This window comes from Nyctereutes procyonoides, unplaced genomic scaffold, assembly GCF_905146905.1.
Source record: "Nyctereutes procyonoides isolate TBG_1078 unplaced genomic scaffold, NYPRO_anot_genome, whole genome shotgun sequence".
In the NCBI taxonomy this organism is placed as follows: domain Eukaryota; kingdom Metazoa; phylum Chordata; class Mammalia; order Carnivora; family Canidae; genus Nyctereutes; species Nyctereutes procyonoides.
The window spans coordinates 13338490-13357654 of record NW_026575082.1 but is presented as its reverse complement, the minus strand read 5'-3'; the positions used below and the strand labels follow the sequence as shown (position 1 = coordinate 13357654).

The following is a 19165-nucleotide window of genomic DNA, read 5'->3' as shown; positions in this document are numbered from 1 at the left end:
ACACCATCTTTATTTTGTCTCATTCCTACTCTGAAATCAAAGCATGCATTCTTGAGCAAAATAAGCGCAAATTATTTTCATTTCATTTATCATACCCAATCAACCAACGTGCCAACCTCTTGCATGTGGGAATGGGTGCCTCGTACAAACTTCTCAGCCCAGCAAGAAGGAATGAAGGAAGATGCTCCTTTATGCTTTCTAATGGCTGTGATGTGGCCCTAGGGGGGTGGGGGTGGGGGATGGGGGACCAGGTTCTGGCCTGGAGATGGACACTGGGCATCCCCTAATCTGGGAGGTATGTTCTCACAGAAAAGAGTAGAAACCTGTACTTAAAAAAAAAGAGAGAAAGAAAAGAAAGAAACCTGTACTATTGCCGCAACATGATAGTTTAAGGATCTCAGAAACTTGTCTTAAACCCCCCAAAATGACTTAAGAGGAATTGAAAGCCTTAGTGCTTCTGAGACCCAGCATGTGAGGAAATGAAAGGACAGAGCTGGAAAGAAATTGTACTTCTGCAAAGACGGCCCCTAGAAGGAAATGGATCCCCCCCATTCCCAGAGCAAGAAAAGCCTCCTGATTTTTGCCCGCTCCTTGGCTCCCAAAGAGGCTCACTTAACAGATTTTTTCACACTTATTCTTTCGGTGGCATCTTGGCCATCAGCAGCCATTCTCAGGATAGGTCTGCCTTACGGTCCTTGACTAAGGATATATTTCCCAGGAATGTTCTGAATTTTCTTATACCCTAAAGAGTGAAGCCATTCCTCTGTTCAGACTTGGTTATTAGATTCCACCTTAAAGTATCGGGGGGGGGGGGGGGCGGATTATAGGCAGTGCGTGGATTAACTGTCCCTGGGTACTGGGGAGGGAGAGGAGGGAGCCCCGGCCAGAGTCAGGAGTCCTGGGTTTGAATCCTAGATCTGTGCCTCAGGCCTTCCAACAACCTTCCACCTGTATGCACCGTGGGCTTTTCAGAGCCAATGGACTACCCTTCTGCCAGCTTTGTCTGGCTGGATCCTAGGAGCAGGGTGGCACCAGGAAGAGAAAAGAATAAGATGCAGGGGAGGGAGGTTGTATCAAGTGCCTGAAAGGCCTGTGTTTTCCTTCTTTATTCTCCAGTCTGCCAAACAAAAAGCTTTTTATTGCCAGTTTTCGCCACCTACTGGTTGATGTTTAACAGTGTCATTCAGAAAGTTCTCTTCATCCATCACCAGCATAAACACATCCAAAGTTCATGAAATGCAAAAAGGACATTATTCTAATCTGGACATATGGGCATGTAGTAAATCTTACTATTAAACTTTTTATCTAAAATGAGGATAGAGGGGCGCCTGCGTGGCTCAGTGGGTGGAGCATCTGCCTCCAGCTCATACCTTGATCCCAGGATCCTAGGATGGCGCCCCACATCGGGGATTCCCTGCTTGGTGGGGAGTCTGCTTCTCCCTCTCTCTGTTCCCCGTTCCCCCTGCTTGTGCTTGCTCTCTCCCCCTCTCTCTGTCAAATAAGTAAAATCTTTAAAAAAATAAAAATAAAATGAGGGTAGAAAAGCACCACTAATCGAGAGGGAATTGACAACTAACAGATAAGGTAAAAGAGTTAAAAATATAAAATACGTCGGAACCATTCAGGCAAACTAAAGTGGAAATAAATGAGGAAGAACAAACAGAGGTCACTTAACCTGCAAAACAAAAAAAAAGAAAAAACTGCTTAAAAAAATATCCCCCAGGCCTGCCCAAGCAATCCAAAACACTGACTTCCAATTTCAAGCGTCTTCTATATTATCATTTCCAGCTTTACTGAGATATAATTGACATAGCTTATAGATTATGAACTCTTGGGATGCCTGGGTGGCTCAGTGGTTGGGTGCGTGCCTTCGGCTCAGGTCATGATCCCGGAATCTGGGATCAAGTCCCACATTGGGCTCCCCTGTGAGGAGCCTGCTTCTCCCTCTGCCTGGGTCTCTGTCCCCCTCTCTGTATCTCATGAAACAATAAATAACTCTTTAAAAAAAAAAAAAAAAGATTGTGAACTCTTATGCAATAGCGTCACCTGCTTTCCCATGGTTTGCCTCTGTTGTTGGTAATTATCAGAATATTATAATACTAATTGCCAATTAGCATTAGTTACTAACAGTAATACTGTTCCCAGTTCATTAATGCTCTAGCGCCTGTCTTCTGCTACAGAAATGACTGCAACCAATTTGTCCACTATGTGCTCTCAAACCATCCTTGTCATCACAAGGAAGCACTTTTGCCAAATCTAGAGCAATAGGCCTTGGTTTAAACAGAGAAACCTACTTGAATAATTTATGGTAAATCCTAAACCTCAAAAAGTGTTTAGAATAATTAAGCAACAACCTTTGAAGCTAGGTAATGAACTGCAGCTGAATCATTCTGTTGTGTGAGTTTAAGAGCGGGCAAATCATGTTTGCTTCTGGTTCACAAAGACGAGTGCAGGAAATTTCCTTGTGGCAATTTTTCCTTTCAAATTCACGACCTGGCATCTAAAGTGAAATAAAACACGAGCAGGGAATTAAATGTTTCAAATGGTTACTGCTGCAGTTGGATCAAAACTACAGTAATAGACCCAGACAATGTAAAACCCCATAGTATGTTGGGGAAATAGGGAAAGAATTTACATTCTTCTGTGCAATGACCTTTATTCTCTTATGTGATTTAGCACAGAGCACAAGGTCTCCCGGATTACTTCCTGATGAACATGTTTAGAGAAATAAGGTTAATGTTTTTGTTTCCTAGGACTGCCACAAGAAAGTACCACAAACTAGGCAGATTGAAACAGAAATTTATTCTCCTACAGTTTAAGGAGGCATGAAGTCCAAAACCACGGTCTCAAATGGGCCATGCTCCCTCTGAAGGCTCCAGGGAAAAATCTCTCCTCGCCTCTTTCCTAGCTTCTGGAGGTGGTTGGCAGTCCTTGGTGTTCCTGGGCATGCACCCGCATCACTCTGATCTGCCTCTGTTGTCACATGGCTTTCTCCGTGTCTCTCTGTGTTCTATTCTTGTAAGGTCACTGCCATATTGGATTAGAAGCCAAATAACCTCATCATAACTCAGTTATATCTATAAAGGTCCTATTTCCAAGTAAGGTCACATTCACGGGTATTGAGGGTTAAGAGGGCAACATCTTTTGAGGGCACACAACTCAACCCAAACAGTGTATGTATCTAAAGTTGGGATCTTTCCAACTAATGAGAATGGTTTACTCCAAGGCTCAAGGGCTCAGCAAACCCTGAGTTTCAAGGGGAAGCATGATCTTTTTACAGCTCAAATCTGGCCATTTTATATTTCTGCTCAAAGTTCTTCAGAGGCGAAAATCTCAACTCCTCTGCATGACATGATCAGGTGCAAGTCTATCACCTGGGCACCACCCTTTCCTTATACATTCTCTTCTTACCGCCCTGTTAACTCTGTGCGCTTTCTGGAATATACCAAGATCTCTCATGGTTTTTGCCTTAGCACATCTTCTCATCTCCCTGAAATGCACCCAACCTTCTTGCAGCAAATTCACACTCATTCTTTGAGTTCCATTTCCAGGACTTCTTCCCCTGTGACACCACAACTGACTTCCCTGGGCAGTCCTAGGAGCCCACCTGTGTCCCCAGAAAAGGGTTAATACAGAAAACAGGAGTTTAAAGTCAGAATACAGGGGTTTGAATCTGGGCTCCATTGCATCATAGCTGCGACCTTGGGCTAATGACTCAACCTCTCTATGACTATGCCCCTCCATGTCAGGGGGATATAAACAGTACCACTTGAGGTTTAGTGTATGATTGAGATGAATTCAATGTGATGCGCTCACAACAGAGACCGGCACGGGTTAGGTTTTCAGTGTTAATTATGATATCTTAATCATAGCTATTGTCAGATTCACAGTGTAATTTCTGGCATATGTTTTTCTCTGTAGATAATAAACTATTTGAGGATAGGGACTATATTTTTCCTTTGTGCATTCCCAGCCTAGAATAGCATCTGACATTCAAACATTTGCGGCATAAAATTTAGAGGCCCCAAGCTGAAGAAAGGAATGGGGCGCGGTTCCTCTTTCTCCGGGAAGACTTGTAAGAGACTTCAGAGAGATGAAGGAGTGGGGAGGGAAGAAAACAAGAAATGTAATCACCACCAGGGAGAGACAAACTGTTTATGCAGAGTAGTAATCCTGGGAGCCTGGATGCCAAGCTCATCATAGGTGCTCAATAAATATAAGTTGTGAGGGGAAATTGAGGGTATAAAATCAGAACACAAGAATGTTTTTCTTTTTAAATATCCAAATATAAAAATTATAGAAAGGGTATCATATGCCAATAATGCTATATACAGTGCTAGAATTTAGAGAAGGCTTAAGTTTGCAAACCAAGATATCCAAAGAATCTCTTCACAATGTAAACCAAGTTTTCCCATTTAAAGATTAAGGAATGTTAAGATTATGATATGTTATTTTATATACTGTTCTTCGGTATCCTTCAGAATCTAAGAGATATTTCATTGTTAGTATATGCAGGTTTAAAGTAGGAGAAATCTACTTGTTTTTATATGAAGTGTAATTTTACATTAAGAAATTTTACTAAATTCTGCTTTTCTTACGCTTTTACTCATGTATCCCATATCTGAGTCACACAAATACAGAACGTATTTGAAACTGAGGCTCAGAATACCAAGTACTTACTCTGAAAACATGACCAAAAAACATGTTCCAAAAAAAATGACCACAATCAAGCCTTCTCAATGTCTAGGATGCAAGGTTAGGATAACATTAGAAAGGAAATCTGTGTTTTGCTTAAGTGACTCTTAAGAAATGCAAATTTCTAAAAAAAAAATACATTTTCAAATCTGTAAAGCTTGTTCCCCATTTATTTTTTGTTGTGATTCAGAAATACAAGATAAGAAAATTAAGTTACAATTCTGCCACAAAAGCTCCTAAAGTAGCAAACACAAGTTCTAATATATATCAAAATAGCCATGTGCATTCTTACAGTTTAAAAATGTCTTTAGAGTTGTCCCATCAAGCAAGTGTAAAATATAATAGCTATTATCTCCTCTTCAAAATATCAAATCTGCTGTCACTGTAGTGCACTACACAAGATTTAGTCCAGAATATGGAAGGTTATGGTTAGGACGTACTTCTTAAAGCTGAGTTACTAAGAATTAAGGACATGAGGAAGATACAAAGCATTGTATGTCAAAAACTATGAATATTTAAAAGTGTCCTCATGTGAGTAAGACATGTTTAAATTAGAACATGAGGTAATAAAATTAAATCTGTTGATGATATAACTCAGTAAAAAAAAAAATTTTTTTTTCTTCTAGAAAGACAAAGACATACAATTCTTTGAATTGAAGCGACTATTTCCAAAAACGCTTTATCATTTAAATATTAGAAATGCTCTCTCAATGTTTCAGGTCCAAGGACCAACAATGTATGGTTTAACCAACAGATTTGTAACTGGACATATCTAAGTATCAATGCAAAGAGGGCATGATTAATACCATTTTTCATTTCTTTTCAGCTGTGAAAATTACATTTCAAAAAATACAGAAAAGAACAATTCCCCTGACTTGGTTTTTGTAAAAAGAAATGAAGATTGTTTCTTGTACCTTTTTCAACGATGAAGGGTCCTTGAATATATTTTGGAATTTCTATGGATGAATGATGTTTGGCATTTTAAAATAAATACAGTCACAAATACGCTACAATAAAACAGTAAAACCAAACTCAGCAGAGGCAAGCACTTCAGAACCAACACTCACATAATAAACCATTGTTCACAAACAGAAAGCCAACATTTCAACAGAATTGTAATTAAACTCCTTCTTCCACAGGTAAGATATATTCACTTCTGGGTACAGTACAAAGTGTTGAATCAATGACCCCTTAAGAAAAAAAAAAAAAAAAGCCAAGAGGTTCCTGAACAATCTGACTCAGAGATTTTTTTGTGTTTTTTTTTCTCTCCCCTGAGCAAACAAAACAACAACAAGTCAGTGTAAAAAATGTACAAAAACTGAACCAAAAAAAGATAAAAAATATAGTTTGCCTTTGTAATATTTTAATGTTTTGGATGAAATCAGATCTTTGTGTGATGCTGCTAAATGTCTATAATCCTTTATTCAAACCATTCTGGCCAGGTGCGCTTCAGAATTCCTAATTTTTTAGATTTGGAGAAAGGTGTGATATGGGGCATATACTGAATATTATAAAACACCTCCATAGAATCGGGGGCAATACCTATAATCAAACCCACTGGTGTTTCTTTGAGAAAAATTAATGAATAGTTGATGAAATGGGCAAATTAAAACTATAATACATCAGTTCCAGTCAGGTTTTATTATCAAGTGAATAATGGCACCAAATTGAGGAAGAAAGGAGAAAAAACCCTTAGTTTCAAAACATTTGGTCATGGAACTTTGGCCCTTTAACAGCTTTGACAAAGAAGACCGATTCCCTGATATTATGATCCACACAAAATCTGCTCTCATGCCAGAGCTTCAACTGGGTTGGGATACTACTTCCCACACAGAACAGGGGCTCTTAAATTTGTCCAGGTAGCAGATTACCTAGAGGTGACAGTACAGTCTATGAGGATACCTTGAGAACTGTATATTGAAATAACCATGGTTAAAATAGTTAACTGCATTAAAGTGAGACACCACCTTAGACTAGATTTTTATCTATTAGTTCAGCAGTAGAAGGTGCCAACATTCAAGGAACATTTATGAGAGAAAAATAAAAGTGAGAAACATCCAGATAGTAATGTGTTTTCTGTGAATTAGGGAAATACAGCCATTACTCTATCTTAAGAGGCTGCGAAATATGACCTAATGTAGCTTGCAAACGATGGCTATTTAAGACGGAAAGACTCATGAAAGCTACTATGGCATCAACCCACCCCCATAAACTGCAATGAAGTCATTCCAAGCAACTTATATATTAAATGATCTCTTCTGTCTTTGTCAGTGTTAAGATATACCATTCTCAGGCCATCATTAAAAGGATGCCATGGATTAAAGCCATTATAATATCTTACTTTTAAAAAATTAAGTGATTTCAAAGTCAAGAGGTTCAAAAACTCAAGAGCAAAAAAAATGGTTTGCTATTAATTTTTAGGTCTTTTATCTTTTGTATGCATAGTATATGCATACTGTGTATGTAAGAAGGAGGGGGTATAGCATTGTGATGAAGAGGACTGTCCCTAAGTAGAAGAACACATACAGTGACAGGATGAAGCAGGAAACATTGGCCAAAACTCATCAGAGGCACTTATTGTGGAAATCCACTAACTGAGCAACAGAGCCTGTGATCTGAACACAGCATTCACGGGGCCAAGAGGATTCCAGGGCTTATGTTTGGGTGTGATGACTGGGCTTTCTTAACATGTGGCATGAAGAGAAGGCTCTCGGGTTAAGTGGGAATCACAGAAAGAATGGGTGATGATTTTCTTTCAAAAATGAGTATCTTCAAAATTGGCCTTGTCCTATCTTTCTCTTAATGAAGAAAATGTAAATATACAATCCACAGCCTTTCTTAAAAGCTACATATATGCTAGGAGAAGAATGTCACACTTTTTCATTTTTTCACCTGTTTTAATTCATGAATTAATTTAAAAAGTCAAGTCAAAATATTTTAACTGGTCTTTTTATATATATAAAAATATTATAGCAGTATCAGCAAAATAGGAGGGAGAGATGGAAAGAATGACAAGACACTCTAATGGAATGGGTGAGCTCCGTGTCATCATGGCTGTTGAAGAAATTGTAAACTTTTAAGCTTCTAAGGTTTTATTTCTCTTCAGAAAACATTTTAGGAGGCTGCCTTTCCTCACGAATGAAAAAAAAAAAGTGCTCTACGCATTCAAGTCTAAAGAAGACAAGAAAGCATTATTTTTCCTACGGGAAAATCTTTCTTTCCTTCCCTTCCAGTGCATTGCCCTCTCTCATCCCCCTACATTCTTATGGGATCAAAGAGAGAGAGAAGCCACAAGTTTCCACCAGAAGCACAGTGAGTCAGGGACATTATCATGCATTCAGACCCTCCAGCAATATATAAAACTCATCTTAAATAAAATACACCATGTTTAAAAAAAAAAAAAAGGCCCCAGTAACCCATAAACTGCCTTTCATGGAAGGTTAAAAAGGCCCCAAGGCTTCGTCTTATATGTATCATAAGGAACATTTCTGGAATTAATCTCAATAGAGGAAAAAAAAAGAATAAATAGAAAAATGTAAAGGATCATTCTGGAATGATGTTCTTTACCCTGCTCACCATGCTATTCGTTCCCATAGGGTCATCACCTCTCCGTCTCAGAGAATCAATGGTCTCCTGTTCCATATTTGCATAGTATTAATAAGATCGCCTGGAGCTGAACGTCTATCCCCTCACCCGCAGCCAGGTTTCTGAAGAGCACTGGTCCAATCTCACATATTCAAAAGCAATACATACGTGTCTGTAGGCCAAAAACTGGGTCCCTTTTAGCAGCAAGCTGTTCAGATTATTTAGAAACAGTCTTTTCCCAAGGGGTAAGGATTAGGCAGTTTTGTCTGCAATTTCCGATTTTGCTCTCTGCATCATGCAGCGACGCACTATGCTGTCGAAACTTCCGAGGTAAAACAGTGCGATGGTGCGGAAGAGGCCCATGGTGACCACCTGCGAGAGACAGAGAGACCCCTGAGCTCGTTCCACGGCACAACACCACAGCTCACTTCAAGGGGTTTTAAAATATTCTCTAATCAAGAGTTTCTAAGACACATCTTCTAATCTGCTCCCAGGATAAGCATGATGGAAACTCCCAAATTGGGGTAAGCCTGGATGGTGGCTCAGTGGGTTAAGCGTCTGCCTTGGGCTCAGGTCATGATCTCATCTCAAGGTCCTGGAAGTGAGTCCCAAGTCAGGCTCCCTGCTCAGCAGGGAGTCTGCTTCTCCCTCTGCCCCTCCTCGTGCTCTCTCTCTCTCTCGCCCTCTCAAATAAATAGAATCTTTAAAATAAAATAAGAAAACAAAACTCCATAAGCATCAGCAAAACACTGAGCAGAGAAGCTTTCTGCTCTGGCCCCCTGTACATGTGCCTGTTAGAATTAGGTGCCCAATGAATAAATTCAAATTATACAGAGAACAAAATAGTTATTCTTGGTAGTCCTCAGGTTCTAATAGCTAAGGAAGATCCACTCCAGCACCCCAAATATCCCAACTACCATCAAGGCTTTCTGGTTTAAGACATATGTTCTGATCACAAGAGTCAGACCCTATGCTAGGTGCCACCACTGTGAGAAAGACACAGCCTGCCCTCCATGAGCATCTTCGGTAACTGGAAAGATACCCAACTAGAGGCAGGTCATTCCTGTGTTGGGTTGGGACAGTGGGTATCTACTAATCGCCAAGCTTTCTGCCAACTCGCTCTCCCTGCAACACCTCAGACTGGAATGTTTTAAAGGCACAGAACAACAAAGAGAAGCATTTTCAAATACGCTAGTTCTCAGACAATCTGCCTCCCATGGGTGCCTTTTCAGAAAAGTAGAAGACTAGAAAAGCCACATTACGGGGCCCACAAAGAAAGATGACATCATGTGACCCAGAACAGATGAGAGGCAGAGGAGACTCCAGACACAAGGCAGGCAGGCCTGACAGGTAGCTCAGAAGGCTCCAGGAAGGATTTCTTCCAGAAGGGAAACTGAGAGACAGTCTGATATTTCTGAGAGGAAAGGAAGACAGTCATTATTAAGAACACAGAAAAAGGTCAGTAATGGTTCTAGGGAAAAGAAAAGGTAAAGGAAAATTAATTATGTATACTACAGAGTTCATCTGTAAAGAGCATTCACGTAGCCATAACAATGATTGTCTCAAACACAGATCCACCCAAAATCACATTAGAAGTTAAAAGGGAGGGATCCCTGGGTGGCGCAGCGGTTTGGCGCCTGCCTTTGGCCTAGGGCGCGATCCTGGAGACCCGGGATCGAATCCCACGTTGGGCTCCCGGTGCATGGAGCCTGCTTCTCCCTCTGCCTATGTCTCTGCCCCTCTCTCTCTCTCTCTGTGTGTGACTATCATAAATAAATAAAAATCTAAAAAAAAATAATAATAACATCTATTAAAAAAAAAAAAGAAGTTAAAAGGGAGGGTGGGAATGGAGAGGACGCTGCAAGTGAAAGGAGGAGACTGTGAGGACCTAAATCTTCCTCCTTCTTGGAAGATGCCCATGCTGGACCCCAACCTGAGAAATCCACAGAGTTGGCTGTATAAGTCTATACTCTAGATACACTCTAGATAGAGCCTGGAGGTAGCCAGGCTAGTCTACACTCAGATATACTCTAGATGGAGACTGGAGGCAGCCGTGTAAGTCTACACTCTAGATACACTCTAGATGGACCCTGGAGGCTGCCATTTAAGTCTATACTCCGGATACACTCTATATGGAGACAGGAGGCTGCCATCTAAGTCTACACTCTAGATAGAGCCTGGAGGCAGCCGTGTAGGTCTGCACTCCAGATGCATTCTAGATGGAGACTAGAGGCTGCCATCTAAAGTCTACACTCCGGATACATTCTAGATGGAGCCAGGAGGCTGCTGTCTACTATACTCCAGATACACTCTAGATGGGGACTAGAGGCAGCCATGTAAGTCTATACTCCAGATACACTCTAGATGGAGACTGGAGGTGGCCGTGTAAGTCCACACTCAGATACACTCTAGATGGAGCCTGGAGGCAGCCATATAAGTCTACACTCTGGATACACTCTAAATGGAGCCTGGAGGCACCTGTGTAAGTCTTCACTCCAGGAACACTCTCAATAGAGATGTGGAGGCCCAGCCTACAGAACAGTGCGGCTGCGTCTGAGAAGGGTGAGGGGGGCATGCAGCAATAGGGTGGTTGTTGTTCCCACAGAGCCTTGAAAACACTGGTTCTCTGAAGGGTGTGCTCAGATAACTTTGAAAAGCTCAAGAACCAGGGATCCCTGGGTGGCGCAGCGGTTTGGCGCCTGCCTTTGGCCCAGGGCGCGATCCTGGAGACCAGGGATCGAATCCCACGTCGGGCTCCCGGTGCATGGAGCCTGCTTCTCCCTCTGCCTGTGTCTCTGCCTCTCTCTCTCTCTCTCTGTATGACTATCGTAAATAAATTAAAAAAAAAAAAATCTTTAAAAAAAAAAAGAAAAAAGCTCAAGAACCAAAGGAAAGCAGAAAAAGGCAAAACAATGGGGACAGGGGGAAGGGAGGAGCAGGAGGGGCATGGGTAAATGTTGGGGTGGGGAACTACTCCATGTGACAGCCTAATGGTGGACACGTGGTCACATACATACATGTCAGCAGACATACATGTCAGTACACACTTGTCAAAACCCTGAGGAAGGGTGTGGGACACCAAGAGTAAACCCTAATGTAAACCATGGACTTCAGGTAATACTGGTGGCTGGATATGGCTCATCAACCGTGCCGACGTCCCATGGAGATAGGAAGACAGGGTGTATGGGAACTCCATAATTTCAACTCAAATTTTCTATGAACATAAAACTACCCTAAAAAGAGTATATTATTTAAAATATATATATAAATAAAAATAAGGGAAAGAAAAAAATCAAGAAAAAGCGACCAGAACACAGCATGCCAAAATGCTAAAATAGTTAAGTCTAAGAAATTGGAATTTTCTAGAAAAAGCATCACCTAAAGTAAGACCTGAAAGAAGGCTGGAAGTTGGTCAGACAAAGGAAGGCTGGGGCTGGATGGTCAGAGACAAGATCATGGAAAGAGGAGGAGGGGCAGGAAGGTGAGCAAGGTCAAAGGTCAGAGGGTTATGCCCCAAGCTGAAGTAGAACCTTTACCTCAGTGGTACTGGGGAGCCAGTGAGGGTTGCCATGCAAGGTGGATTTGTAGTTCAGAAAATCCTGCATGGAAATGTGATGGCACATTCTGATGCACCCAGGCCTGGGGCAGGGTGCTGTGAGGTCAAGGGGATGGGGGGCCGTGTCCTGTGTAACAGCAGCGGCAGCCACCTGCCCCAGCCGATTACTGCCAGGTGAGAATGCAGACCCTGTGCTGTTAGGCCTTCTGATTTTCCACGAAAAGTCTGAAATCTGGACGATTTATGGAAAATCTGACTTTAAAACCATTTTATTTCAACATGCACACTCATACTAGATGAACTGAACAAAACATTCTATAGGTCCATGGGTCCCCAGCTGACAATCTCTGGTTCACAGAGCCTGAGACCCAGGACTGGAGGGAGGAGAGACCCCTCACATGCGGGGCAGGAGGGGGTCCAGGCGGACACCTGCTTCCTCTCTGGGCTCTTGAGTTAACAGGAACACTGACCCCAATCACGGAGACAATACAGAATCGGTGATGGGGCAGCGGGGACGGAATGCTGGGAAATGCAGCTTTACTGCAGGCACGCTGAACTGGAGATGTGAGGTCACAGCCCAGGGAAAACACCTGAAAGAAACTGATACAGAACTGGAGTGGAGGTAATAGTCACGGGCTGAAGTTTTAGGTCTGGCATCACTCGTATACAAGTGGGAGAAGGGAGAAGACGGCTACGGGACGTGTGGAATTAATGCATTTGCTCTCCTCAGGCAGCCCGTGGCTCCTACTATATGCCAGGCACCAGCTGTGAGGGGCCGTCCTCACAGAGCTCATGTGTAATATGACATCTACCTCTGAGAGAGTCAACAAAGTCACGGAAGAGAAGAGTGAGAAAAAGCCCACACCCAAGTCATTCAGGTTTTTAGTCTGGACATGGTCTACCGCACACAGCTTGGTACTTGGTTCTAAACCACCCATGAACGCAGACAGCCCCTTCTCAGGCAGCCTTCCACCCTCCAGCTACATTCCACCATCCATCATCCGGTCTATGCAGAGCCAGCCCTCTGTTGGCTTGTTTTATTACATTGCCTTGTATCACCTTTTTGTCCATCTCCTCCCTAGACCGTGAGCCCCTGAGGTTGTAGAGGTTGCTTCCCTTCTGATTCTCCAGCAGCAAACACGGCCCCCCAGCACATCAACGAGCGGTTCACTTCTGTGTGGCCTGGATGAACCACAGCTTTCCTAAGAGGAGGGCTGTGTTGAATCCTTGACTTGCACCTCCCTAAGCTGGGCTGCCTGTGACCGGACTCACCTAGAAGAGGTGTCTGGCCTGCCGTCTGGTACCCTACATCACTCTACCGCAGACACTAGGGCCAGTGGTTCTCAGATGACAACCTGAGTGAACACCCTGAGAGCAGAGATGGCGATCCCTTTCTATCCACAGTGCCAGGAGCACAGAAGACCTCACCCCTGTCTGAACCCCTCACGTGGTATCTTTAACCTGCGTCCCAGTTTCTTATCTCTGCCACAGCAAAAGAAAGCATGGATACTGCAGTAAAAATTCTTCACTTCCTCAGATAAAGTTACCGAGTCTTCTGTTAACCTTTTCTCATTGGGCTTTAGTGAGAGGCATGATCTGTCCCTCCATCTGTCCATCTGGAGGTGTAAGCATAGCTCACCTGCTGGAGCCCTTCAGTAATGGAAGTTACAGGAGCCATTCCACAGGTCAGGGACGACAGCATGTACCCGTCTGAGCCAATGGAACTGTTAAAATTTCCTTGCTAAAATGGAAGGACAAGAAAAGAGGCAGCAGTAGTGACCAGGAAAGGAATCAACACATCAGAAGTGACGAAGTTGTGTGGGGCGCCTGGGAGGCTCAGTTGGGCAAGTGTCCAACTTATGATATGGACTCTGGTCATGATCTCAGGCTCATGAGTTCAAGCCCTACATGGGGCTACATACTGGGCACAGAGTTCTGCTTAAGATTGTCTCTCTCCCACTCCCTTTGCCCCTCCTGCTCTCTCTCTTGTACTCTCTCTAAAAAAAAAATTTATTAAAGATTTAAAAAAAAAGAAACAATGAAGGGTATCCACATTAGGTGGCATAAGAGAGTAACAGAGCATACGTTACTCTCATAGACAAACGAGGCCTTGGCAGGTGGGATGGAACGGCTATACCCGTGGTCCTCAGAATGTGGGTCCATGAACACTGGGGGTCCTGAGACCTTTTCAGAGGATCCAGGAACACAGAATGATACTAATTACTATTAGTATCATAATAATACTAAGACCTTACCTGCTTTTTCACTGACATTTGCATTGATGGGCAAAACTGATGAATCAGTACAAACCACAGTGGCGGTGCCTCTCCACTGCCATGTATACTTGCAGCAATAAATAGACAGGAATTTTTAAAATCTTCCAAAGATTTTAAAAGGTCATTTTTGCTTTACAATGCCCTTGATAGTGATGCCTGGGTTGAGTGTCTGCCTTTGGTTCAGGTCGCGATCCCAGGGTCCTGGGATCAAGTCCTGCATCCAGCTCCCCCACAGGGAGCCTGCTTCTCCCTCTGCCTGTGTCTCTGCCTCTTTCTCGGACTAAATAAATAAAATCTTTAAGATACATTAATTAATTAATCAATCAATTAATTAATTAACAAAATGCCCTTAATAAAGCAGTGCACCTGGGTGGCTCAGTTGGTTGAGCATCTGACTCTTGGCTTCAGCTCATGTTGTGAACTCAGGTTCATGGGCTCGAGCCCTGAGCCCCATGCGTCAGGGTCCCTGCTCAGCGGGGAGTCTGCTTCTCTCCCTCTCCCTCTGCCCCTCCCTCTGCTCACATGCTCTCTCTCTCCTGCCCTTTCTCTAATAAATAAATCTTCAAAAAAATAAATAAAACGCTCTTGAAAAAGCAGTAAAATTAATCATTTTATTAAGTCTCAACCCTTAAGAGCAAATCTTCTTACTATTCTGTGTGACAAAAAGAGAATATATACCCAGTGCCTTCTACTGTGTTCTGTACCCAAGGGGTACAGCTGCCCTGCAGAAAGGCACTCCTCTAACTGTTTAAGTCATGAAACAATCTACAGTTATTTAGACTGGGGTATTTGGGAGGCATTTTGTGGAAAATGCATAAAATGAGCCTGTCACTTCAAGGAACATTGGCAGCTTTTATGGTCAATGTTAAAATATGAGCTTTCAAGGAAAAATTAAGATTTGTGAAAACCTACCTGCCATTGGGAGATTGTCAGCTTCCCTATATGTAAAGAGTTTTGTGGTAAGACCAGCAGTGAGGTGAGTGGGTGTAAATTTTTTTGATAATTCAGTGAACCCGTATTTTCCAGATGACTAATGCATAATGCTACAAAATCATGAATGCACACAAAACATGCAAAGTGCAAAGACCAATGGAATTTAACGTAAGAGAACAAGAAGTTCATTAATGTAGTTTCCAATTCCACACTGTAATTAACCTTTAAGAAACTACTATTCATCCAGTTTGGGTTTAGTATCAAAGAATGTCCACAATTATCCGAAAAGCCCATTAAATATTCCTCCCTTTCCTAACTACATATCTGTCTAAGGGCACATTTTTTAATATTCTTCACACCAAACAACATATTACAGTGAGCTGAATGTGGAAGCAGCAATGAGGGTCCATCTGTCTCTATTAACATAAACATTAGAGAGATGGGTGAAATGTAAAACAATGCACCCTTCTCCCTAAAGTTTTGTTTTGGAAAATTATTATCGTGGAAAAAAAACAAAATGGATTTACTGTAGCCCTTTTACATGGATTAATAAATAAATATCTTTTGGGTTATGCAGTTTCAATTTCTAATATGGCAAATATGGATAAATATAAACATGTAAAGAAGTCTCTGGGACTACCAACAGTTTCGTGTGTAAAGAGGTCAAAAAATGAAATCTGAAAACCACCAGACTAAATGAATCCTACCAAAATACAAAGAGCTATTTCGGATCATCGAAAGCACTGAGTGTGTTTGCTTTGATCTGAGGTAGGCAGGAGAAACAAAGTCCGCCTAATCCACTCAGAGGGGCCGTCTTTCCCTGCCTCTGAATACAGTCAGGGCGCAGTTCTTCCAATGTCTGTATGTATCTTAACAGAGTTTGATGTTTCTTATATTCTGCTCAGTCCAGGCTCGTGCCATAGAGCATACGGCCCTCAGAGCAGCTGCCCGGCTCACTGACACCTCATTTCAAGGGTCCCCAAACTTCCTACATGTGGTACAGGTCTAAAGCTTACAGACAGCCCTGCTTACTGTATGTTGTTCTGCATGTGGGTTAATAGGATGGGGTCATAAGTTTGTGGCACAAAATGGCAGGTACGTGGTTTCCAAAGATACCATTTTTGATTCCAAATAAACTGAGCAGCCTGGAAGCACATCAGCGGGTTGGACAGGATGGTGACCCAGTGGGCTTGGAGGAACTTCTTTATTAGTGAACATCTGGGAAAATGATACCGGGAAGCAGGAAAGTGAAAGAAAAAAAAATCCCTAATCGAAGAGTCCAGCATTTAATAAAGCTGCCTAAAATTCTCTACAAATGCAAGTACTGTGGGGAAGCAGCAAGAAGGCAGCAGGCTGTAGACAGAAATCTAGTGTGTACCGTTTACACATCACAGGGAAGTCTCATGTTCTTTTGAAAGAACCGAAGTTCCCATGCATCCCTATCATCAATCTGTTCCTAAGGTTAAGGTACATAATGAGTTTCCAGGAGCCTACTAATTAACATGGAATCAATAAAGTGTCTAAAGGAAGAGGAATAGGATCCAATATTACATATGAATCTGACCAAAAAGACACAGTAATTTATATTTTCAGATAAGCCCTGGGGCAAATATAGTATTTCTTTTCAGAAATACAGCAGTATGACTATTAATAAAGAAAACAAGGTTGTGGGGATCCCTGGGTGGCGCAGCGGTTTGGCGCCTGCCTTTGGCCCAGGGCGCGATCCTGGAGACCCGGGATCGAATCCCACGTCGGGCTCCCGGTGCATGGAGCCTGCTTCTCCCTCTGCCTGTGTCTCTGCCCCCCCCCCTCTGTGTGACTATCATAAATAAATAAAAATTAAAAAAAAAAAAGAAAAAGAAAACAAGGTTGTACTTACTATGGCGTCTTTGACAATTTGTTTGGCCACTTGCTCTGGTTTGCAAACAGATACAGTCTCTGAAATCAGCCGAGTCTCCAAAGGCTAAAGGTGGGAAAAAACAGACATATCCATACTATTATGGGCCATTAAAGAGCAAAGAAGTCTAAACAACCCTCTCTCCCTCACTTTATGAAGAATTCCAGCCTTCTACCTTTGAGCAGACTCCTACTTTTAGAATCAGGTCCATCTGGATTCTAAATCAGTTTCTACCTGGTTACTGTACAGAATTCAGCCCCGCGGCTGCAGTGAGACAAGGAGGCCCCTGCCGCTCTCCGCGGGACACTGTGTGGTCTCGGCTCCGGTGACGACCGCCAGAGCTAGAAGGAGAACACATCAGTGGTACAATTCTGGTAAAATCCTCACTGCTGGCCAGACACCTGACCGGCAGCATTTCTGCAGAGCCTAGACCATGCGCCCTGAGCCAGTCTGGCCTTATGACCAGCACCTCCGTTCTGAACATACTCCCTGGCCAGCAAAGGCTTGATATATGGATGGAGCTTAGGCCCTGGGCAGAGACAGCCCCAGCCCAGCCCCTGTTCAACAACACAGCTGTTTCCTAAGAGATCTACAGAGGAGGCGACAAGAAAGATAGGACAGTGAACACTGAATGGAGTCCAGCGTGGCTGCATGCCCCCTGGCAGGCTGGTGTGTTGGAACCCCAAGTCACAGGTGGTTAAAGGTCCATCCCAACAGCCACCTGGTTCAAAAAGCCTTTTCTGAATCCTTAACTGGCAGCGCGTTCTCGTCTTTGCATATTGCTGCATTAATACGTATTACAGCAACGTGTGTCTTTGCATTTTACCTCCTAAGTTCTTTGTGGGCAAGGTCTTTTTTTTTTTTTTTAAATCTTCTTTACAGTGACATAAAGATGTGCTCATCAATTCTTTCAAAGGTGGTTTCAATGAGAAGTTTCAAAACTAAAGCCTTAAGCTGCATGAAACTGTAAATTCTATTTACCACAGAGGCTTGAGAAAATGAAAAGAAAAAAACAGAATGTATTTTCTTAAATTAGAAAAACCCAGCACTTCCTAAAAGTCAAGTATTTCTTGATGAACCTGAATTAAGAAAAGGGCCTCTTTTGAAGGGGCCTTTCTTCTTTCTTCCTCCAGACCACCAGGCTGGCACAACCCCCGCCAGACACAGTAGATTTAAAAGTCCGACGGCGCCCCCTAAAGGGCTTACACACCAACAGAGAATTTGACTTCAAAGAAGTCTGCTCAACACACTACTACTGGAGGGAAAAAAACCAACTTAACATCAAAATCAAATCTTCACAGGGAAATCACCTCTCTGTGTCCGCTTTGGCTTCCAACGAAAAGACTGTTACCAAATGTTGCAAATCTGCTTAGCAGACCCCTGCTTATTCTGAGACAGGGCATTTGGCTTAAATTTACTTCTTTGAAACAGTTGTAATCTTAAAAGGGAGAGCCAAAGAGAAATGAATAGGGAAAAAAACTTCTAAATCATAAACATCTTTTTGCAAATATACAGTCTATGGAGCATAAGTGCCAATTTTCATGCTGCAGAGCCTCACGCTTACTAAGCATCACTGTAAAGGAGAAGAAAACCAATCAACGCCCATTCAAGGTAGGAAGTTCTGATGGATTCCTTTCTTCTCCACTTGATTCCTTTGCTGTTTGCTCGCAGGGTGCCTACTACGCATCAAGGCAAAGAAAAGTCTCCTTTGAACAAAGTTGCAAAGCTTGCATTCAGCTCAGCATGACTGTCATTGTATATAATGTAAATGTCCGGTGGTGATAAGCATCATAAAGAAAAATAAAGCCAGAGGAAAGGATGGTGAATATTTCAAGGGAGTGATATATGAGATAAAGAGGGTCAGGGAAGGCCTCTCAGGGTGACATCTGTACAGAGGGAGAAAAAAGCAAGGGATTGGCCATTTAAATATCCAGAAAGGAAAGCAAGAGCAAAGCAAGGCCAAAGCTGGGTAAGTTCAAGAAGAGACAGGGCTCTGATATGGCTGAGGGCAAGAGGAAGACCAGACAGCACTGTGGACAGGTAGCCAAGGTCTACACAGTACAGGACCCAATAAACCTCACGGCCTTTGGATTCTACTCTAGGCTGATGGGAACAACCAGTGGAGCCACACTCACCCCCATACTACCAACGCGCTTCTCAACGCCAACTTTAAAGGAGTCAAAATTAAATAAAATTCAAAATTCAGTCTTACGATATGGAGTC

General features: G+C 42.6%; 1 protein-coding gene across 1 annotated transcript in view; it reads right to left on the bottom strand.

Moving 5' to 3' along the window:
• Positions 1-4847: 4847 nt before the first annotated feature.
• Positions 4848-19165, bottom strand: part of LOC129514607 (3-ketodihydrosphingosine reductase) — a 39029-nt gene continuing 24711 nt past the window's right edge. Inside the window, exons 8-10 of the mRNA XM_055333347.1 lie at positions 16925-17008; positions 13476-13577; positions 4848-8652 (exon numbers count right to left, since the gene is read on the bottom strand). Of these exons, the coding sequence (XP_055189322.1) occupies positions 8533-8652; positions 13476-13577; positions 16925-17008 (306 nt within the window). The 3' untranslated portion in view covers positions 4848-8532. The remainder of the gene's footprint in view (positions 8653-13475; positions 13578-16924; positions 17009-19165) is intronic.